The sequence below is a fragment of the Muscardinus avellanarius genome, assembly GCF_963383645.1.
Source record: "Muscardinus avellanarius genome assembly, chromosome: 2".
NCBI classification, from domain to species: domain Eukaryota; kingdom Metazoa; phylum Chordata; class Mammalia; order Rodentia; family Gliridae; genus Muscardinus; species Muscardinus avellanarius.
In genome coordinates this window covers 58,631,675-58,655,225 of record NC_137787.1, presented here as the reverse complement: position 1 = coordinate 58,655,225, position 23,551 = coordinate 58,631,675, and the positions used below count along the sequence as shown (strand labels likewise).

The following is a 23,551-nucleotide window of genomic DNA, read 5'->3' as shown; positions in this document are numbered from 1 at the left end:
GCACAGAATAGAAGATACAAAAACAAATCTACACACTTCTAGTCAACTGACTTTTGATAAAGGTGCCAAAAACACATGCTGGAGAAAAGACAGCCTTTTCAATAACTGGTGTTGGGAAAATTGGTTATTCATTGGTAGAAAAATGAAATTATGGCCGAGCGTGATGGCACACACTTGTAATCCCCGCGCTTGGGAGGCAGAGACAGGAGGATCACGCAGGTTCGAAGCCAGCCGTGCGCGCAGGCTTAGGAGACCCTGTTTCCAAATAAAAATGTAAAAATAGGTCTGGGAGTGTAGCCCGGAGGTAGAAGGGCTTCCAGGAACCTCAGTACCACCAAAAAAAAAAAAATGAAATTACACTCTTACCCTTCACAAGAGTCAATTCAAGATGGATCAAAGACCTGGAAATTAGACCAAAGACTTTGAAATGACTAGAGGAGGGCATAGGACCAACAATACAGCATATAGGCATTAGTAGAACTGTTCTTAATAAGATCTCCAGAGTTCAGAAAATTAAAATGGAATTAATAAATGGGATGGTATTACATTAAAAAGTTTCTATGCAGCAAAGGAAATCATCAAAAGTCTAAAGAGAGCAGGGTGTGGTGGTTTATGCCTATAATCCCAGTACTTGAGAAGCTGAGACAGGAGGATCTCAGGTTCAAAATCAGCCTCAGAAACTTAGTGAGGTTGTCAGCAACTTATTGAGATCCTGTTTTCAAATAAAAAATAAGATAGGGTTGGAGTATAGCTTGGAGATAGAATGTCTCTGGGTTCAATCCCTACCGGCACACACATTAAAGAGACAGGGGTTGGGGGGGGGGTTAAAGAGAAAAGATACAGAATGGGTGAAGATCTTTGCCAGCTATTCTTTTGACAAAGGACAAATATCTAGAATATAAAAAGAACTTAAGAGACTTAAGTTTAAAAGACCAAATAACCCAATTAAGAAATGGGCAAATGAACTAAATAGGTACTTCATAAAAGAAGAAATACAAATGGCCAATAAATATATGAAAAATGTTCAACATCATTAGCAATCAGGGAGATGAAAACCAAAATGGAACTGAGATTCCATTTAACCCCAATTAGAATGGAAATCATCAAGAATACAAACAATAGTAAATTGCTGGAGAGGATATAGGGAAATAGGAACTTTCATGCACTGTTGGTGGGATTGCAAATTAGTGATGCTTCTCTGGAGATCAGTGTGGAGATTCCTCAGAAAATTGGAAATGGATCCACCATATGATCCAGCTTTACCACTCCTTGATATCTTTCCAAAGGGATTGAAATATAAATATGATAGTGATACATGCGCATTCATGTTTGTAGAAGCACAAGTCACAACAGCCAAATCATAGAACCAATATAGGTATCCATCAACAGATGGATGGATTATACAATTATGGCATATACACACAAAGAATGATACTCAGAAATAAAAAGAACAAAATTATGTCATTTACAGGAAAATGGAGAGACCTGGAGAACATTATGTTAAGTGAGATTAGTCAGTCACAGAAAGTGAAGGATCATATGTTTTCTCTCATATGCAGAAGCTGGGGAGTAATAGGGATACAAGGACTTCAGATAATAAAGGAGATAATAAAGGAGATTTAGGAGAAGGTAGTAATGGCAGTGAGGGAGAATTAGTGAAGAAGACACTTCCATTGATATGAAATTATCAATGACAATCTCAATGTCATATATAGGACAGGGAAGGAAGTGTGGAGGGAGCCAGAGGAAAAGCTCACCAAGTGCTGTGTGCACTTGGGACATGCTATGTCCCTATTACTATGAATTGCATTATGAGACTACAACGCACCAATAAACCATATATATATTGGCAGTACTGGAGATTGAACCCAGGGGCATTCTACCTCTGAGCTATACCACCAGCACAATTTTCATTCTTTTTTTATTTTTTGTGGTACTGGGGATTGAACCCAGGGGCATTCTACCTCTGAGCTACACCCCCAGCCCTATTTTTTATTCTTTTTTTGAAATGTGGTCTCACTAAGTAGCTGAGGCTGTCCACAAACCTGCGATTCTCCTGTCTCAGCCTCCCAAGTACTGGGATTACAAGTGTGTGTCACCATACCCGGCTTATTCTTTATTTTTTGGAAATGGTCTCACTGAGTTGTGGAGGGTCTAAGTAGTTGAGGTTGGCTGAGAACCTGCGATTCTCTTATCTGAGTCTCCCAAGTACTGGAGTTACAAGTGTGTTCCACCACACTGGACTAAAAGACTATTTAAATAAAGAAAATAATCTGTACTATTCTTAAACAGTAAAATAAAGACAATTTGAGAAGGAAACAAAGGTCTCCATTGGCTCAAGTGAAATAATTTTATAAGGGACGAAGCTGCTTGGTCTTTAACACAGGAGAGGACTGTGTATATCAGTGGAGAAATAAACTTCCAGGCTACCAAAAGAGGTGGTACCTGATAGAATACTGGGATCGAACACTGCTAAAAGGAAGGCCTGAACTGTTGGGAAAAGGGGCATCTCTTTTATTTTATTATTATTTTTTTGGTGGTACTGGGGTTCCTGGAAGCCCTTCTATCTCCAGGCTATACTCCCAGACCTATTTTATATTTGGAAACAGGGTCTCTTAAACCAGTGAGGCTGGCTCCGCCTCCCAAGCGCAGGGATTACAAGCATGCACCACCACTCCCGGCTGGGGCATCTCTTTTAAAGAAGAGAAATAGAGAAAAGCAAGGCCTTGGATGTCTATTCAAATGTCCATCAAGGAATATTTTTCTTCATCATCACCATCAAGGTCATGATAGATCTTATCATTAATAGTCTAAAGTTTTGGTCCTGGGAAGTATCTAAGATAAAAATGATCATTTAGCTTCAGAGTCAAGACTTCCAAACAAGGTTCATAAAACAGAAAAATATATAAACCTTGCCACTGTAGCCTGAATCTCTTGGCTTAAAAACATACTGTAAGAGGGCTGGGATGTAGCTCAGTGGCAAAGCTCTTGCCTTGCAAGTGCACCACCCTCGGTTCGATCCCCAGTCCAAAAAGACCAAAAAAAAAAAAAAAAAAAAAGACTCCTTTTAAAAAAATTTAAGCCTGGCGTGGTGGCGCACGCTTGTAATCCCTGCGCTTGGGAGGCTGAGACAGGAGGATCGCACAGGTTCGAGGCCAGCCTCAGCTACTTAGTGAGGCTTTCAGCAACTTAGTGAGACCCTGTTTCCAAATAATATATAAAAAAGGTCTGCAAGTATAGCCCGGAGGTAGAAAGCCTCTGGGTTCTACCCCCAGTACCACCAAAAAATAAAATAAAATGAAAAAATAAATTAAAAAAAACATACTCTAAATATCTTCATTTAAGGGGAAAACAAAACTAAAAAACTTAGCCCTTATACACATTGATATCAGTGCTAGGATAACTGTCAACCCCCAAAATGGACTTGAACATTAATTATAAGATGGAACTCTAGATATCCATTTGTCAAATAGATCAAATGCCAATACATACTCAAAGTACAGCGTGAGGTCTGTTGCCAAAATTGACTGCTTCAAAAGTTGCATAAGGTCACTATATTCCTTGGAGGACAAATTAGCAAAGATGTTGTGACCCTGTAATGAGAAAGTAAAAAGTCACAAAAGACATCACTAAAGCTGTGATTGTTGAGCAATGGTTTTCCTATATTAGAAAAAAAAAGCTGAGAGCATGATAAAATTATTTTTTTCAAATATTTTTCAAATACAGATCCCTTGGCAAAATTTAAAAAGCCCAAAAGTGAATCATTTTTTAGGAGTTCCACTGAGGGGCATTTTATTATGTATAATGTGGAAGGGAAATTCTGAAAAACATGTGTTTTGTACCAACAATGTGTTTTGTACCAACAATGTCACCTGCCTGCCCATTTACTGTGGAAGTACACAGGAGAGAAGTGAGCAAAACATTTGGACATCTCTCTGACTCTCTAGTAAATACCAGTTTTGCTAACAAGGGTTTAGCATTTTGGAGATAATTGCCATAGCAGCAAGTGATTCAAGAAGGTTAAAAATCCATTAGACCAGTGGTTTTCAGCTGGGGATAATTTGGACAATGAGGACATTTGACAACATCTAGAGATGTTGTTTGTGGTCATAACTGTCACTCGATGGGAGAGGGCGGAGATGCTACTACGCATCTTACAATGCACCGGAGACCTCCCACAACAAAGGTATACCTGACCAGTACGCAGTCCTGCAGAGGCTGAGGGACCTGCATTAAACCGTTAGGACTCACTTTGATGAAGCATGTGGTAGACTAAACTCAGTACACTGAATTGGTAGGATACATAAGACATTGTTCTCAGTGTAGTGGGACCCAAAGGATGACTTTTAACTAAAAAAATGGTCACAAACACAGCTTTATTTCCACACCTTTGCAATATTCTTTTCTTTCTTTCTTTTTTGGTGGTACTGGGGTTGGAACATAGAGGCTTTCTACCTTCGGGCTATACTCCCAGACCTATTTTAAATTTTATTTGGAAACAGGGTCTCACTAAGTAGCTGAGGCTGGCTTCGAACCTGTGTGATCCTCCTGTCTCAGACTCCCAAGTGCTGGGATTACAAGTGTGCGCCACCATGCCCAGCTCAAAGTATTCTTTGTTTTCAACAGAATTTGTTTGAGATTCTCTTGGCAGCTCCACTCTTTGTTTTTAGGAAAATGAAAAAAAAATATGCAATATGATAACACAATTTGCTTTGAAAAAGGTCAGGACCTTTCATTTTCCAGGTTTTCTAAGCATAAAATGTGAACATTGTAGGCATGTGTGCTGGGAAGCAGGCTGGTGTTAACCTAAGGTTGAGAGCCAGAATACAGTGGAGAAGGAAAGGGGCAAGTGACTGCCTGAGAACCAAATGCTCTTCAATGAGAGGTAAATGAATTCTTTCGAGGAAACTGGAATATCAATTAGTAAATTATCTCTTACCAAGCACCAGATGATAATATGTTCCCTGTAGTTAATTTATCTCACTGGGTGAATCCCAGACTAGAGTATATTGGTTCCATCTGGGACTGGGTCCAATGTTAATAATAATTTTCAAATGAACTCTTCCAGACCCTTAATTCAGCCATTAAGAAAAAGACAAATAACTAAAGAAATGCTGCACCATAATTCTGCCAGGATTTTCTGCCTAAGCAGTGCCCCATGGGTCACTCACAAGACGGTATTCTGGGGCCTGGGAAAAGTGGCCAGAAGCTATGGAAAATAGTCACATGGATGGAACCACAGAGCCAGTGTGCCCAGTGAAAGAAATACAGCCTGGAGGGGCAAGTTACAGGAAAAGTTAATGATCAGACAAAGAGAGACTGGTTATTTTGTGAGGGTGTGCATTTTATTACACTTAAAGGACTTAGGTAACTAACACCATTTCTAGCAAACAGAGTAACAAAACTAGCCAGATCAGCCTTAATTAAAAAAATTCAATTTGCATCCGTGTATAGTTTATATGCAAATTGGCCTGTATGGTGCCTCAAGTTCTGCTCCCTGAGTATCCCTGACACACTGCTTCTTCCTTCTGATTAGGCAGCAAGGGAAGCAGGCCTGGTGGAAAGAGAAGGTGATGTGCAGGGAGGAAGGTCTATGGAGACCTCACTCAAGTGTTCCAGCCTCTCTGCAGTCGCCTGCACGTCTGCCTTCCGGATGAGCAGGACAGAAGGGGACATGGAGGCAGAATCAGGACAGGGCAGCAGGTGCTCGGTGCATGCTCCTCCTCATTGGTCTCTGTCATACCCAGGAACCCAGAGCGAAGGAAGGGCGGCTGGCATGTTATAGGTTTATAAGCACACAGACTCTGAAGAAGTGGGCGTTGTTTTCCCACTGAAATGAAACCTCCATCCCAGTTTTAACCCTTGCTAGTAGGAAGGCAGGGCTTTCTGGAGTCAGAGATACAGGAACATCAAATTTGCTACAGAAAATACAATTTTCTGTAAAATTATATATATTTTATATAAAATAAATTTGTACAGAAAATATAGTCTGAACCAAAGTGCCTCCAGTCTTCCTTCCCTCTTCCATGGCGCTGCACTGAAACATGGCTTTCACAGGAAATTTCCAGAGCCACAGATGCCAGGATGCTGGCTGAGAGCCTAACCTTGGGTCTTTATTCCCCAGCTGAAAATACATTGTCCCCGGCAGGCTTGCCCTGCCCAGCTCCAGTCCCACATCCAGGTTCTGGAACCCCGACTCTCTTTTATGGGGTCATAGGCTTTCATGATGTTGCAAAAGGAAAGCTCTCTCAAGACAGGCTGGAGGAAAAATATCTTCATATTTAATGATGCTGTTCCAGAGAAGCAGGACCTTAATGATGATAATAATAATAATTAATGGCACAGCTAGAGAACTGACAAATAATGGGGAACAGATGATCCCTTCCTGGCCTCAAAAAAAAAAAGTCTGTATGCCTGCAGAAAATTAAACATCCCCTTTACTCAGGAAAACTCAGATGCCTCGGCCAGAAGTCAGTCAGTGGTTTCTTTTTTTCCTCCATGGAAAGCTAAAAGTATAAAACTACAACTAGTTCTGACTCCTGCATTGCCACAGGAAGCAAAATAAGGCATATGGCACTAGCCCTGGCTCTAATGTTTACTTGCAGTTCTCACTTTGAAACTAGTTCCACCAGCCATTCTGAGTTCTTTAATCTTTTATAGTTTCTCAATTGTGCTAATAAAGTGTAGCTTTCTCACCCTGTTTTTGCTTCTATTATCTTTTAAAATGGCTTTGGGTTTCACAGAATGGGGACTTTGGGCTGCTCAGCACTAGGATAATGTCACCCACCGGGCATCTCCATCCCTTAAGAAAGGCAACATCAGGTTCTGTGTGTCTGTGAAGCTTTAGAACCAACAATGAAGCTCAAATGAATCAACTCGGGAGGAATTTGAACAAGGTCCTCAGCCATCAAAAGATTGTGAAAGTGGTACCTCACTTTGGAGGATCATCACGGCGTGGTTGAAATGGTGATGCTCTAAGGTAGCCGATGTTCCGTAGAGCTGGGCCAGCGCAGAGCCGCTCCTGAAAGAGGAAGAAGGCTGAATTAGCAGCCTTTGGATCAAATGCTCTTCCTACCTGTGACATAGAACCATTGCCAACGACACATTCTCAGGTTACTGCATGTGTTCTTCTGTCTTTGGGGATTGAACTCAGAGGCATTTTACCTCCAAACTACACCCTTACCCCTTTTTATTCTTTTCTATTCTAGTGAAATAGGGTCTTACCACTAAGTTACTGAGGGTCTTGCTAAATTGCTGAGGCTGATCTCAAACCTGCAATCCTGTCTCAACTTCTGAAGTACTGGGATCATAGACTTGTGCCACAGTATATAGCTAGCTTCATATTTCTGAAGCAAAATTTTCAGGAACTTTCTATGTGGTAGGCTGGATTCTATGGATGATAATAAGCCACTCCATCTCTAAGAAATTTACAGACAAGTAAGAGAGAAGAAATATGATTATAAGATATATGTTACAACACTATAAATATTACTATATTGTAGAACAGTGCTTTAGGTCCATTCTTTGTGCTATGGGGTACATAATTCTGGCTCTGGGATCAGTATAGTCTCCATGAACTAATTCTTATATGTCTTCAGAGAGTCTAGAGCACCTCTTTTATTCCAAATGTGTTTGACTTTCCAGACCCAGTGGCTACCCTGCAGAGTCGACTCTATCTACTCTACATGCAAGGTTGACAGCCTTCGCTACAATGTTCCATCCCTTGGTCACACTGTGATATCTCAATGTACAACTCTGGAAAGCTTCCTGGATTTGGAATAAAATCTCAGCTCTTGCTTCACATAGTGAACTTGAACACTTACCTGGCCTCTTTAAAGCTCAGTTTCTTTGTCTCTAATATGATAATACTATCTACCTCACCTGCTACTTATAAGACTACAATAAAATATCTGGAAATGCCTGTCACAGTGCATGGTATTGAGCAGATTATAGTCTATGTTAGTTATTAATCAATAGTTAAAATATGTGGATATTTCCATTTAAAGTCAATAAAATGTTAAGAAATTATTTTGAATTATCTGTTCAATATCAGTTCAACTAAATGTTCACTTATAATGTCCATTTAAAATGTTCAAATACACTAATTTCCAACTTTTTTTGTGGAGTAGGAGCTAGAGTATCTTAGGAATCAAGAAAGACCAAAAGAATCTCATGACTTGAAAAGGCAATCCTAGGACTTGGGCTGAGGGCCTATCCAGGTCTTTTTTTTTTTTTTTTTTTTTGCTTACTGAAAAGGGCTCTGACATTTAAGGATAATTCAGCCTTAACTTGGAAATGCTGGAGGTTGGGAGATTGTTAGCTCACAGCATGTCCTACTGGTGAGAGGAGAAAAGATTGCAACTAAGTCGGGCATGGTGGCACACTTGTAATCCCAGCATTTGGGAGGCTGAGATCACGGTTCACAGACAGCCTCAGCTATTTAGTGAGGCCCTTTGCAACTCAGTGAGACCCTGTTTCAAAATAAAGAATAAAAATAGGGCTGGGGTGTAGCTTGGAGGTAGAATGCCCCTGGGTTCTATCCCTAGACCCGCAAAAAAAAAAAAAAAAAAAGTCAGTGTTTGGGGCACAGAGTACCTGAGATCCTTGGAAAGACTCAAAGTAGATCCCATGTTAGGGGAAATAGTAAAGTTAGTTAGGTTTAGTAAAGATTGTGATGAAGAGGGTTAGTAAGGAGGGCACTCGATTTTAATCAGGCATGTGATATTTCTTTAAATTTTGCCTTAATCCATATCATCAAATAAGTGAGAATTGTTGGGCTGAACTTAGTGATGAATTAATATTTAATGTTAGTTACTATTTATCTTATATAGAATTCATTTCATTAAAAAATACATATTTCAAAATACATGTCATATGTTGTTCAAGGTGAACAGAAGCTTCTATATTTGACCAGGGTACACCTTACACAAACAGACTGATGCTTCCTATGCAGAACCTGCCCCCACCCCCTTGTCCACAGGGTTTCTGAACTGCGGAGCTTCATTGGCAGGACTCTTAGAGTATTCATACAAAAGCAACCATGTCACAGCCATCTGGTTGGAGCCTCTTCTTCATCAAATTCCCTTCTTGTTCCCTTCAATAACTCCATCTTACATTCTTCTACCCTCACACACCACTGATCTTATTACAGAAAACATAAAGACTTTGCAACTGAAACACACTACTGTGAAAATGTGACATGTTCATTCATTCCTCCATCATTCATTCAATTTAACCAACAAACATTGCTGGCTGTTTTTGTGCCAGGCTCCAGGCTGGAATACAGATACATAAGGCATGGCTTTTACCTTTAAGGAACTCACTTGTTAGGTACTTTCTCTGACCATTTTTTTTTTTATTAAAAACATTCACCTTTCTGCAAGCAAGGTGCCATGTTAGCATCAGAGAATGGAGTGGGGGTACTAACTCTACTTTGGATTTTCAATAGTAAAATAAGTTAAACAAGGATATTGCCATTTCCACACAGGTCTATTATTTACACTATCAGATTTTGTCTTTGTCAGGGTTTCTAAGACATCCAAAGCACTCAGTGTCTTCCTCCTTAGGCCAGGCCTCACTGGGAATGCTGCTTCACCTGCCATTACACCTGTGGACTTCTAGGACCACTGAGAGTGACATTCACAGTCGTAAACTTGACACAACTTGACACAAGCTTACCGATCTGTCGGCATAAGCTTATCAAAATGTGTTCTATGGGAAACTAGTTCTTGGGAACATTAAATAGCAAAAAGAGCAGACATTGAAAGGGGTCCATGGTCAACTAAGTTTGGGAAATGCTGGCTTTAAAATTTTAAACCATTTCTTTATTGTAGGATTTCCCAAAGGCATCAATATGTGAAAACACACAATGTGATTCTGCAGGAGGGAGACATTATCCACTCTGAATAGATCACAAGGCCATTTAAAAGGCCATGTCTTTCATGTAATATACTTTGTGTAATGGCATACTTTTACTTATTTCCATAAAATAGGAAAATAAAATCCAAATCTATCACATATGAAATAAATTGACTTTAAACCCACACCTCATTTTAATGGTCTGTGGTAAATATGTCCATCTTCTGAGTGGCTTTGAGACACACATCATAGCTGTGAGAATACCATTTCATTCGTGTGTGTGTGTGTGTGTGTGTGTGTGTGTGTGTGTGTGAAAAGAGGAAGCACGGTATTTAGAAATGTGAGCATCCCTATGTATTATCAATTAAGTCATCCCAAATACTAAAGTTTCCATTCAGGCAGCACACTGAGGAAAAAGTTACTAAAAAAAAAAAAATCAGAGTGAAAATTCTATCAGAACCAAAAATGAGCGTGCGAATCAAAACGGACCTTCATAACTTCCCAAGATGGGCTTTTTCTTTGGGGAAAAAAAGAGACTTAATTGGCAGCATGCAGCCATGGCTTACAGAAAACTTCAAAAAGAAAAACTATGAAAGGTAATTAGGAAATTGAGAATTGTTGGGAGGTGGTGAGGAATGGGATTAGGCTGTCATGGCAGATTAATGTGCCCTAGTATTTCACTTCTGGGACCTGGCCGAAAGCGACAAGATGGGTTTTCATTCCCAAGAAATGAGTATAAGAGATTATGCTAGAAATGAATAGAAGGAGTCTCCTAGGAGAATATACTACAAAGCTGCTTGGTACTGATATTTAATCATCAGGGGCAGCTGTAATATAGAGGGGGGATGAGAGGGGGATGCTGTCCCCAGAGAAAACAGGGGAGAGGGGTGATTTGAACAATTTTGAGGAACTGTGGCATCGCTGCCCTCTCTTCTTATTGATTATTCATCGCACACACTCCAATACTTAAAAATTAAGAATAAAATATGAAAATGCAGAGGTTCACTTATCAGAAAGGCTAAGAGTATAAATCAAATTGTGCTCTAACTAAAGTCACACTTTTATTGTAGAGGCATTTTGTATTTTATATAGTAATTTGTCCCTTGCTAAATGTCTCCTGTGTCTTTATAGCCTTATATATGAAAAAAAGGTAGCATATGCTTTGCCACATAGTAATTGGTGCATTCAAATTCCATTTCCAAATCACTTGAAAGGCTGTGAACACTTTAAGAGAAGGGACTGTTCTATACTGCCTTCTCTCTCTCTCACAGTGCATAATGGAGGGCTTTGAACGTACAAATCACTCATTCAATTACTGGAGAATAGGAAAGGAGAAAAGGAATAGGTTTCTTTCAGAGATTTTTTAAATAATGAAAAAAAAATCACTGAATAAGTCTTATAATGACAACAAAAAGGTTTTCACCATGATGTAGAAAAAGTCTCTTTCCGCATTCATTGTCAAGGAAAATCTTAACTGAGGATAGGTGGTGTTGGCACTGAGCATCCTAAGTTCAAGAGTGACTACATTAGGTAGGTTTGGGCTGGTGAACATCCCATAAGCTGGTAAGCTGTGTACAAGGTTAGTCATCTTTTCTTTTTCTTTTTGGTACTAGGTCCTAAACCTAGGGGCATTCTACCTCTGAGCTATATAACAAGCCCTATTTATTTTTTGTTTTGAAGCAGAGTCTTGCTAAGTCTGAGGGTCTTGCTAAATCACAGAGGCTGGCACTGATCCTCCTATATCAGCCTCCCAAGTACTGGGATTACAAGCATGCGTCATCACACACAGCAAGGTCAGTCATCATGGGGAAACACATCATACCACCTTGAAACAGGGAGATTTGATCACATCACACGAGGATGAAAAAAAAGAACTAAAACCTAGTTCCATTGACTTAATACACATCTAATATGTAAATGATCTGAGATTTGGGGACCTCAGTTTCCATTTTAAGGCATTGAAAAATATGACTATTGAGATTTTGTTTAGTTCTACAGTTTTCATAGATGGCTCCACGTCTTGAATTACTGAAGGTCAAAACATATTTAAGTTTTCCAGAGCTCACATATCTGTCAAGAAAGCCAATCAGCTGGAAGCTCAAAGGTCCAAAATAGATGTCATAAAGTCATGGAAGAGAGTATGTTTCTGCAATTACAGAATGACTTTTAGAATCACACAGCCCAGGTCCAAATTCCACTCATCCACATTCTAGGTGGATGATTTGGAGAAGGCTATTTACCTTCCTGAGACTTAGTTCCTTCCGTAGAATGAAGACAAATATCTACAGAAATGTTGGTGATGGCTCAAAACATGGTAAAAATATAAATTATAGTTCTTGTTACAGAGGCTACTAGCTGGAGAAAAAAGTACAATCAGCTTCAGTAAGAAAATATTTTGTTAATGGTAGCAGAAGCCATGAGGAAGCCCAAATGTCTTGGACTGAGTCTCCTAGAAACAGAAACAGTGACAGGAGAGCCAGGGACCAAGTTTTCTCTTTCTCTGTCTTTCTATTTGCACAATCTCACCTTCAGCTACTCTTTGAATATCAGCTTCACTCTTTCCTCTTCCCCATATACAGGCTTTCTTATTCTTCCATCTACTTGGGATATGGTCATCATAGCTTTCTCTAAATGGTAGCCTCAGCTCCCAAGTCTACGTTGACCTGCAGCCAACAGGCTCGGTGTCTTGGTCATCCAACTCTAGAGCTTACGTCCAATTGGTTCAGCTCTGATTCAGTATGTGCTCTGATCCAGACAGCTGTGGGGGGCAACTAGTAAGAAGAACTGCCTCTTTCGGTGGGATGCACAGGCTCTCTCACCTGGGAGGGGACCTTGGTATCTGAGTACCACTATTGTGCACTTCAGTCTTAAAAGAACCTGCAAGGTGTTCGCTCTTGATTCAGACATGATTCTGACACATTTAGCCTTTCCTTGCACACAAGTGGTAGGAGGGTGTAGGGGGCTGGAGAGAAGGAGCTAAAGAGAGATACACGACAATGATCCCATTGGTCTGGGGAAGAGAAGAACCCTAAAAATAAAATAAAATAAAATAAAATAAAATAAAATAAAATGCAGGCCGGGCGTGGTGGCGCACACTGAAAAGGTATATTAAAATAAGATAAAATTTGTGGGCCCAGTGGCACACACCGTTAATCCTAGTATTTGGGAGCCTGAGACAGAAAGATTGCAGGATTGAGGCCATAGCATGGTAACTTAGGGAGACTCTGTTTCAAAATAAAACATAAAATAGGGTCAAGGTACAGCTCAGAGGTAGAGTACCCCTGCGTTCAATCCCCAGGAAACACACACACACACACACACACACACACACACACACACACTCAATCTCTCTCATTTATTTATTCATTCAGCAAAAATTTACTGTATTTATTATATTCCAGACATTGTTTAATTGCAGATACTAAAGAAGAAGGGGAGACAACCTGTAAGTCAGCAATTAAAATGGAGTGAGATCCATACTTTAAAAAAGTCCTACCCAGAAAGACATAAAAAATTAAAAAGTGGAGACTACACTGGGGATAGATCCCTGGGAGTGATGTGTTCAGAGGAATTTGGGGGAAAGAAGAGGAAACAGAAGGAGCCTCCTGGGCATCTGGGAGACTTGCATCCGCAGGTTCCCACTGAGAACTTTCCTTGCATTCCTTGTGTCTGGAACACGGATGTTTGGATGGGGTGGGCTGGGGCAAGTGGGTGCTGGGCCAGATTATTAGGCAAGAATCCTATAGAAAATGGCCTTAAAGTGACAAACATTTGAACATTATCCTGAAAGTCACAGGGGGCTCAAGAAAGGTTTTTAAGCCAGAAAGTGGCCTGGTCAACTTTGTAAGTTGGAAAGCGAATTCTGCAGCTTAGCTCAGATTGGAGGAGAATCAAGCAGTTGGTTGCAGCAATCCAAGAGGGATGCAGAGAGGGAGTAATTACTGTAAGGATGTTGAGGGGGAGCTGCCTCTGAGGGGTGGAAGGTGGAAGTCTGGGTGACTTGCAGACTTCTGGTGAAGTCATTCAAGGGGTAAGAGAAAGAGGGACATGCATGGAGGGGAAGACAGGATGAGATGACTGCAGGACTCCCAGTGGGAGCTGCCCCTCGAGCAGTTGCAAAAATGCTTGGAGATAATCTGTGAATTACAGTTCAAGGAAATGGATTTGGGGCTCATGAGCAGATGGGGGGAGGCTCCTCATGAAGGGTGAAGAAGAGCAGGAGAGGAACAGGAGGTGACCTCAGCAGTGAAGGCCAGGTGGGGGAGAGGCTTGAAGCCAACAGCGAAGTAACCCTATATAAAGATGCAAACCCTTGTCTGTGAGAAAAAGGAAGAGAGCTTTAGAGGAGGGATAGCAACATATGTTGCACGCAAGAAGGGCCAAGAAGGAAGGACAATGAAAGGGCCCTAGAGCTCTGAGAAAGGGGAGTCGTGACAACACTCCAGTGGAACTGGAAGCCATATGGAGAAGGGCAGGGGTTGGGAGAAGTGAAGGTAAGAGCCCTGGACAACTCTCAGGAAGCCTGACTGGGAAGAAGAGAAGGGGAATAGAGCAGAAGCTAGAGAGAGAAAGGGGACTGAGGCGGGCTTTTTCAAGATGAAGGAGAACTGTTCATATTCATGAGATGAAGAGCTCCAGGAAAAAAGGGATTATGGACCCTGAGGGGAGATGAGAGAGAGAGAGAGAGAGAGAGAGAGAGAGAGAGAGAGAGAGAGAGAGAGAGAGAGAGAGGAGAGACAGAAAGAGACAGAGAGAAGAGAGAAGAGAAAAGAGAAGCGAGAGAGAAAGAGAGAGGCAGAGAGATCTGGAGCAGAGGTGAAGGAGGACACCATTTGGAAATAGGATGGAAGGAGGAAAGGATGGGGATGGATAGATAAGTTTGCAGGTGGCAGGGGAGGAAATTGAGAGTGTTCTCGATTGATGGCCTCAATTTTCTCAGTGATGGAGGAGGCAAGGTGATCTGCTGAGGGATGTGGGGGATGCGGGAGGAGAGGAGGTTTAGGAAGTAAGATTGTGTGGTGTGTATAACTGCTGAAAGCAATGGGAGATGGAGCTGGCCAGGGATGCAGAAAGATTGGTAAGGAGTCCTGAGCGCTCAGCAGAGTTGGAAGTATATATATATATATATGATGCATCTCAAACTCTCACAACCGTGACATTTTCTCCCAAAGCCTTTACAAGTCTAGGCGAAGTAGCAACAAATTGAATTGTTAGACTGACCCAGGGCTGGGTTTTTACCGAATGGATGTCACACTTAAGAGGCTCAAGAACTTAACAGCTATTGGATATTGAGAAGAGAAGGTTGAACTGGTGGGTTAGAGGATACAAAATTGATAAAGAAGGATGGAAAATCAAAATCCTTCTGCTAGATCAGGAGTATGCAAGGGTCCAGGACTCCAAAGTTTTGCTGGACAGGTGTTTATGGAACAAAAACAGTGACCAGGTGAAAGTGGACTGTTGACACAAAGTGGGCTGTTGAAGTTTCAGAGAATAGAGGTCGACCCATGCTGGGGACTTTGAAATCAGCCATTCTTAAGTTACTAGATTAGTTATCCTTATCGAAGCCTTCCCTAGCCTCCCCACCCCAAAACTTTTCTCTCTAACCTTTTGTTTACACGTTGATAGTAATAAGAACATTAAAACTGGACCCTCAATAGAATAGCCTAGAGATCTGAGATTTGGTCATATTTCTAGTGCCCCTATGCTTGGTGGCCTTGGCCACAGTGTGAGCGCCCCCAAATTACTATCTTGACCTGTGAAATTTAAGATTATTCTATCTCTGCATATTATGTGCAAGGCAATAGTTGCCTACACATCCCTGTATTTATGCAATTTCTTTGTCTGTTTTCCACCTTTCCATGGGAGTAGAGATGAGAAGGACAAAGATGAAGCCCTGTATGTGGCTTTACTTCATGGCAGTTCATATAATACAGAACGTCAGACAAATCCTGAAAATGATTATATTGGAGAAGGAAGAAATATATTGCTTCACAAAGTTTGCTATGACTGCTTTTAATTTTAATACTCTCAAAGTCAGATTTGAGAATGGCAGGTCTAAAGAGCTTGTCACACCATGAAGGCAAATATTCAGAGAGGGGAAAAAGAAGGACCTTTAAAATCTGAGCTTTGTTATCTGACTGAGGTCAACAGAGACAGACCAAATCAACAAGCGTGACATGAAGGGCAAATTTGCAATTAAAAGAAGAATAGGGAATTATAAAGATGGATGGGCACCCTGACACGCCTGCCCAAGCCTGCCGTGGCCTTGGCCTCTGATGCCAGAAATTAATGCTTTACTCTTTAGCACTGGTCACCTTTGGCTCTGAACAGAAAAGCAAATGCATTAAAATAACAACAATTAGAACACTTACTTAGCTTGGAAGGCATTGTTGGTTCCCCTGTGGTCGAGGTCATGACACAGGCATCCCACAATCACCGCTAAAATTTCCACCTCAGTCAGAATCTCTTGAAACCCAGCGGTCTGGGAAGGAGAGGAAAATGGCAACAGTCAGACCGGGGGCACGGAGGACGGAGAAGGTTAGCCTGCCGAGCAACAATCAGCTCTGTTTCCATACCCACATCATTTAAGGAAATGATTAACTGCCACCCTCTTAGACGACAGTAAGTTGAGTGGTCAGCTGCACAGCCTCAGGTCCTCACAGTGATGAATTGGCTTGCTGTCACAGTGGCCCACGCTGCCACGCCAGGACAAGGTTCAGATTATTTTTGTTTCCTTTTTCAGAGAGGAGGCTGTACTCTCCAGATACACAGCGACAAACTGGCAAAGGCTCAGAGCAAAGTGCATTTTGTTATTGTACACTTTAATGATGAACATGACCAGCGTGGTGTTTAGCGTGTGTATGTGGGGGGGCGCGAATGGGCTGTGAATTTCAAACTGACTGCTACATCCACCAGATGCCACCCACGTGAGAGCAGGCAAAAGAATGTTAAAAGGGGCAACTTAAAAGTACTCATTTTGTTACATGGGGACATTCTAGGAGTTATAAATACCTTAATTCATATAAGATGCATGGACAGATTAAATTCATACGGGTATTAAGGCAGTGCATGCCTTGGAAACTTTGAACATAGCAGAGGGTTAGGCAGCCCAGTTTGAGGATCAAGTGGGGAATCCATTACTTGGAATTCTTTTTTATTTTTATCTGCTAGGATTTATTTTTTAATATATTTTTATTGGTGCATTGTAGTCAAACATCACAATGGAATACAAGACTTGTTAGGATATCCATTACTTGGAGTTCTTTCTCTTTCTTTTCTTTTGATCCTCGTGGCTACGTGTGTAGAGGTATAGCCAGATTCTGATTTCTTTTGGAGGCGATTTGATAGCTATGTGAGCAAGAACAGCAGTAGTTCTTTGGTTTCACCTGGTTCTTTCATTAGTTCAGAAGAGTTACAGCTCTTCAGTACACCTGTGGGAAAGCAGGCCTGTGTGTTTTCTTGATCCAAAGCCTTTATTCCCACCCCCTCCTTTTTACCATACAAGTCTTCTATTTTATAACTTATTAAAATCCTTTCTCTGACAGCAGGAGGAAGGAAGTTAGGGTTTAAATTGCTTCACCTTTCATGTGTGTTTCCCCCCCAAATCTAGGATTACTGACAAATACCTGTAAGATACTTCTCTTAGAGCAATGAAAACTTTGATTTTTAATTAGTTTTGGTGTTTTGGCAGAAAAGGTGAATAATTGGTTCCTGTGTTGACAATTTTATTTTAAAAAATTAACTTGGGTCTTCTGCTAGATTTATAAATACGTATAGTTTTATTTGTACAGCAAATGGAAATGCTAATAAATTGTCTGGGAGTATGGAATAGTCCATATGAAAGCTTGTGTGTGCCCTTCAGTTCAAAATTTGGAGTTGGTTGTTAGTTTTTCTATGCTTAATTTAATGTATTACTTGCAATAGTTTTTACATTTTATTTTTGTTTTTATTTTTGATACTGGGGATTGAACCCAGGGGCATTCTACCTCTGAGTTACACTCCCAGCACTTCAATTTTTTTTTTAATTTTGAAAAATGTCTTGCTATGTTGCTGAGGCTGGCCTTGAAACTGTGATCCTCTTATCTCAGCTTCCCAAGAACTAGGTTCTTGGATGCCACTATATCTGGCTAGTTAAGAAAAAAAAATCAAATAATACTAAAGAGACTTAGAACTAGAAAATAGTAGTCCCTCAATCTTCCCATTTTCTGATGCCCAAAGGCAACCACTTTCCATTTTTTAACATAAATTGGTAGGTTTTTTCCACCTTATTTCTTTGTAGTATGTGTATATAATCGTATTTTGTTATTCACCAGATACCTATATAGTCTGCCCAACATACCATACATTGTCCTGAAAACTTCTGGTTGTTTAATTATTATAGCCAGGAGTAATCCCAGTACTTGGGAGGCTGAGACAGGAGGATCACAGATTTGAGAACAGCCTTAGCAAGCAGTGAGACTATAAATCTAGTGAGACCCTGTTTTAAAATGAAAATAAATAGGACTTTGGGGTGGTGTAGCTCATAGGCAGACTGTCCCTGGGTTCAATTCCCAGTACCACAAAAATAAACCAATTAGTAAAGAATTCTAACATTCCTCTGAGACAAGTCCTATTATTATACTATCATGGATGAGAAAAGGAAGCCACAGAGAGGCTGTGCCCTAAGCTCAGGGGCTTACAGATGGCAGAGGGCAGAGAGGAGCACACGCCCTGCACACTACTGCCAGAGTCTATCCTAAAACATGGATGAGTCTGGTGCAGGTGAGAGGTGACTTCCCCTGCACCTCCCTTCCCGCCCCCGTGTAATCTATACGCAGAGCTTTCCTGCTCATCACCCCATAAATATTACTCATTGCTGAGCCAGCTAGTGTACAGTGATTGTTTCCTTTCTTATATAAATGTTTTCTCTTTCTGGAGTTAGGATGTCTTCAAAACATTTAAGTCTTCTTACTTTACAAGCTCTGTAAAATGTCTCTCAAAACTATTTGGAGAGGAATGAAAGTGTTGCATCTTTCCCTTGGCCTTTTTGTCCTGTGGCATCCTGATGGAACTTCCCTGCATCATCCCAGGTTTTGCTTCCCCTTCTGGGGTTGATCTCTGATCTTCCGCATCCTATGTCTTTCTCTTTCCTCTATCTCATCCTCCTTTTGCAGAAGCACATCTGCCAGTGGCTTCATGAGAATGGATGCTATTTTTTAACACTGGGGAAGTTAATTGTTTTGGGGGGCTCTGCATGACTGGGAAAAAAAAAAAGCAAAACCTTTATTCTATTCTTATACTCAATCGTTAGTTTGCCTGACAATTCTAGGTTAAAATGTCTTCAGAGTTTAGGAAGACTGTTCTATTGTTTTCTAGCTTCCAAAGTTGCGTTTGAGAAGAACATACCATTCAGATCCCCAGTATGTTGAATGATACTGGAGAGCTGGGGGTGGCAGACTTTTAGTCACTCACTCCTCTTATTTTCGGTGTGCGCTTCACCCTAACTCTTCCTTGGCTGGTGTGCTCAGGTCTGGGGCTCAGTGCCACCAGCAGGTACTCTGGCTCCTGCACAGGTGGGGAAGGAGTGAGCCCTGTGACTCGAGAGCTCACTGTTTTCATCAGCCCCTCATTGCAACTCACCCCTCTTGTGTGGTATCTGAGCTGTCCAGTTGCGTGGCCCGGCTGGTCCTGGGGGGCATGTTTCTCCTGCGTGCCCGTTCTCCCACACTCTCAGCCCCTTAGATACTTGGGGTGGACGTTGCTCTTCTCTAAATTATGGACCATCTCCTCTCCACTTTCTGCCTTCGTGTGTTATGTGGAGTTCCATGAAGGGGGGAATTTGTACCAATTTCTGTTCTCCTTGCTATCTGGGTGTGACTTTTGAAAAGAGAAGGGAGTATGAATGTGTCACCTCAGTATAAATTCTGTCACCTCAAGTCATCTTAAAACTTTAAGTCAGTTATGTTGGGTTTGGTCTTCCTAAATTGAGTAAATTCTGAAAGTCTATCAAATAAGCAACAATTGTCATGATAGTTTGAAAATAAATGTTTTAAACAACGATGCTGCCCTGAAATTTGGGGAGATTATGCCTGCAAAATCACTATCAACTAGAACTAGCTGATGAATCTGAACAGAATAGTGATAATATTAAAATAGTGCAATTTATCTAGAAATTTAGACAGATACTAAAATCAAATATCATCTAATAGTTTTACTTTTTTATTTTTTGGTGGTACTGTGGTTCCTGGAAACCCTTCTAACTCCGGGCTACACTCCCAGACCTATTTTTATATTTTTATTTGGAAACAGAACCTCTTCAGCCAACTAGGGGCCGGCTTCGAACCTGCGCGATCCTCCTGTCTCCGCCTCCCAAGTGCGGGGATTACAAGCGTGCGCCACCATGTCCGGCTCATCTAATGGTTTTAATTTAATCAACATTTTAATTCCTTTTAAAGCCACTAGTGGCACCCATTATATAATAGGATGGGCCGTGTTTTGCTGCAATTCTCTACATGGTCACCCTTTCTTCTCTCCTAGAAATCTAGTACCAAGCTTTTAAACTATTAATAACATGGATACTTTTGAGAATTTGATAAAAGCCATGGACTCTCTTTTTAGAAAATTTTCTATAATTTTATAGTCCTGTAGACACTATAACTGGATTCTCAAAATAACAAATCTGTGAAGTACAGCATGCCCACAGTCCCACAAAACATATTTACCTCTCTTGCCCGTGATACCTGAGTCACTGAAGCAGCACCTATCTCTTGACTGTGATTTAAAGCTGCCTGGTAAATGGTTTCTGAGGATCATCAGGCCTGAAAAGTGTCCACCTGCCACTAAAGGTCCATTTGCCCCTCCCCCACCCTCATCTATCTTCCTTCTGGCCCTATCCACTCAGAACTACATTTTACCCATATTGAGTAGGAAAAGTCAGCCGCCTGCTGAAGATAATGTGCCTTCAAATGAAACAGAGAGGCAGCTGGGGGGTGTACTTGAATACATTTATCACATTCTTGGCTCTAGTTGGGTATTTCATTTTCAAATAAAGTTAGGACTTTTCTGCCTTCAGCCAGTAATTATGTGTTTTATTGATCTTTATGTTACTACATCTTTGCACCTATATGCCTTCATAATCTGTACCAGAAATGTAAGCCATGAATATAAGATATCTAAGAAAGAAGACAGGGTATATAGACCTATCCTTCTTCCTTTCTTTCCTTCCTCCTTCCTTCCTGTATTGGAGGTTGAACTCAGGTGCATTCTACCTTTGAGCTACACCCCCAGCTCTATTTTATTCTTAGTTTTGAAATAGGGTCTCAGTAAGTTGCAGAGTGCCTCATTAAATGGCTGAAGCTAGCTTTGAATCTCCAATCCTCCTATCTCAGCCTCCCAAGTACTGGGATTATAAGCATGTGCCACCATGCCCAGTTGTCAACTCTTTAGAAAAGCCCAATGACTGTCCTCTGAGCAGGCCTTCAGTGATAGTCCTTCACTGGGCTGCACTGTGTGCTGGGACAGCCCTATCTCAGGCACACAGCATATAATAATGAAAACTCCAAAGTACCCAAACAGCAAGGCTGATCCTCAGTTTCCCTAGACTAACATCTAACTTCAGTCATTAGCCAATCTAACCTTAAGTAGTTAGGCTGTGCCCCCATTTCAAAGCCGAGCCAGTATGATACTAGTGAATGGAGGAATATTATGGCCAGAGAAGAGTGTCTGGTTTTGGCTCTGTTGACCCTAAATAGGGACAAAAACAAGAGCCATAGTATCAATGCTTCATGCTAAGTGGATTTTTTCATTTAACCAATGTTATTGAGTGCCTGTTGTGCATCAAACAATTTGTATATCTGAGAAAAGAGGCTTGGGATAATATTAACAACGGCTAACACTTCTATGGTGCTTAGTATATGTCAGGCAATTTGTATATACTTCAAATTCACTAAGTCCTTAATCCTTACAAGAACTTTCTGAAGTAGACCCTGTTCTTATTTTCCCATTTTACAGATGAGGTTATGGAGGTATCAGATAATAGGGCTAAAGAGCAAGAGAGATCAAATTAAAGCTCATTAAAGCCCATAAAAGCTGTTCATGAGTCTTATCTCTGCACTGACCTATATAGCCTCTAACATGAGGGCTGAGATGATGCAGTGTTCGGTGGTATTGCCTTAAAGAATGGGTGATGTGTACATGTATGTCCACACAAGTTTTTTACCCCAATATGATGTATGACTATAATGCATCAATAAAAAAATTTTTTTAAAGTATAAGATAAACTAAAAAAAAAGGTTCACTTGGTGTGTGCTTTACCCAATAAAGTACAATGTATTAGAATTAGGCTAATATTGAGAGCCATTGGACTTTTTTTGGTCTAAATAGAGATCTAGTACATCAACATGTACATGTTAATATGCAGTGCTTTAGAAACGAGGTTAGAGAGATACAGTAGTCTGTATAAACTATCCCAATTAATATGCAGAGGATAAAGGCTATCAAGATACACATCAAAATGTTATTTGTAGTGGGATTACGGGTGATAAAACTTTTCCTTTATGTCTTTTATTTCCATAAAGAACAAATTACCATAAAGAACATTTACTCATTAAAATTTATACACGCTGTGTGTATATTTGTAAATTCTTAGTTGTTTTAAGAATAGACCCATACTTCACCAAACTGTCCTAGCTTGAAATAACTTGATTTTGTTCTTAAATGTGTCTGTTCACCTACTCAAGTATTATTTAAGCATTTCCTCCCTTGCTGGCACTAGGAACAAACCAGTGACGATAGCCATGATCCTGGCCCTTGCCACACATGCAGCCTGGTCAGAGTGAGAAGCCATCACAGCACTGGCCGTGCTCCCTGGGAGAGGGTACTGGCAGAAACAGCCAGCCACTCTTGTGTTGCTCCTGGAGAAGGTGCACCATGGGCTGCACACCGGTTAGGCCATTATGCCCGCAGCCCTGGCACAGGAAGCTGAGAAGCCATGCCAGAAATACTGCCCTTGTGTTTCTTGTGGGACCTGACTACTGGAGGTACTTGGTGGTGATGAAGCTCCTGAGGAGTAGTCCATCCTGTTGGCTCTGAGGCCTGACCCCAGGAAGGTTAAATGATGTGCGAGAAGGTCCTAACGGTCACAGAAATCGCAGACAGAAGCTGCCTGTCTGCACACACCCATGGAGGCTGATGTCCAGGCACTGCGGCCAAGCCTTGGCGGAGTGGCTGAGCCGAGCAACATGACGGTCTTCCTTCTTCCCCTTCCTCTTTCTTCTCTTCTGGACAAGAAGAGCAAAGAGTACTGCTCAGACCCACCCAAGGCCTTGAAAGATGATTGCCAACAAAGTGCCACCCCCAGAAGTATCTGCACACCATATTCCTAATCTGCGCTCATGTGTCTTAAATCAATCCATACGTGGCTCTAATTGGAGGTCCTGTGGACTACGGGCAGAAGGCCAGCATTTACATAAGAATGCTTTTATTGATTGTGATTGATTGATTGATTGATTGATGCTGTACTGGGGATGGAACCCAGGGGCATTCTGACTCTGAGCTACATCCCCAGCCCTATTTTTTATTCTTTATTTTTGAAACAAGGTCTCACTGAGTTACAGAAGGCCTCACTAAGTAGCTGAGGCTGTCTGTGAACTACAATTCTCCTGTCTCAGCCTCCCATATGCTGGGATTACAAGTATGCGCCACCACGCCTGGCTCA

The 23,551-nt window shown here is 41.1% G+C and overlaps 1 protein-coding gene across 1 annotated transcript in view; it reads right to left on the bottom strand.

The window, feature by feature from the left end:
- The window catches only part of PDE11A (phosphodiesterase 11A), a gene marked incomplete at both ends in the record, with an annotated part of 418,278 nt that overhangs the window by 71,165 nt on the left and 323,562 nt on the right, over positions 1-23,551 (bottom strand). Inside the window, 3 exons of the mRNA XM_080689375.1 lie at positions 3,493-3,593; positions 6,931-7,021; positions 16,230-16,339. Of these exons, the coding sequence (XP_080545501.1) occupies positions 3,493-3,593; positions 6,931-7,021; positions 16,230-16,339 (302 nt within the window). The remainder of the gene's footprint in view (positions 1-3,492; positions 3,594-6,930; positions 7,022-16,229; positions 16,340-23,551) is intronic.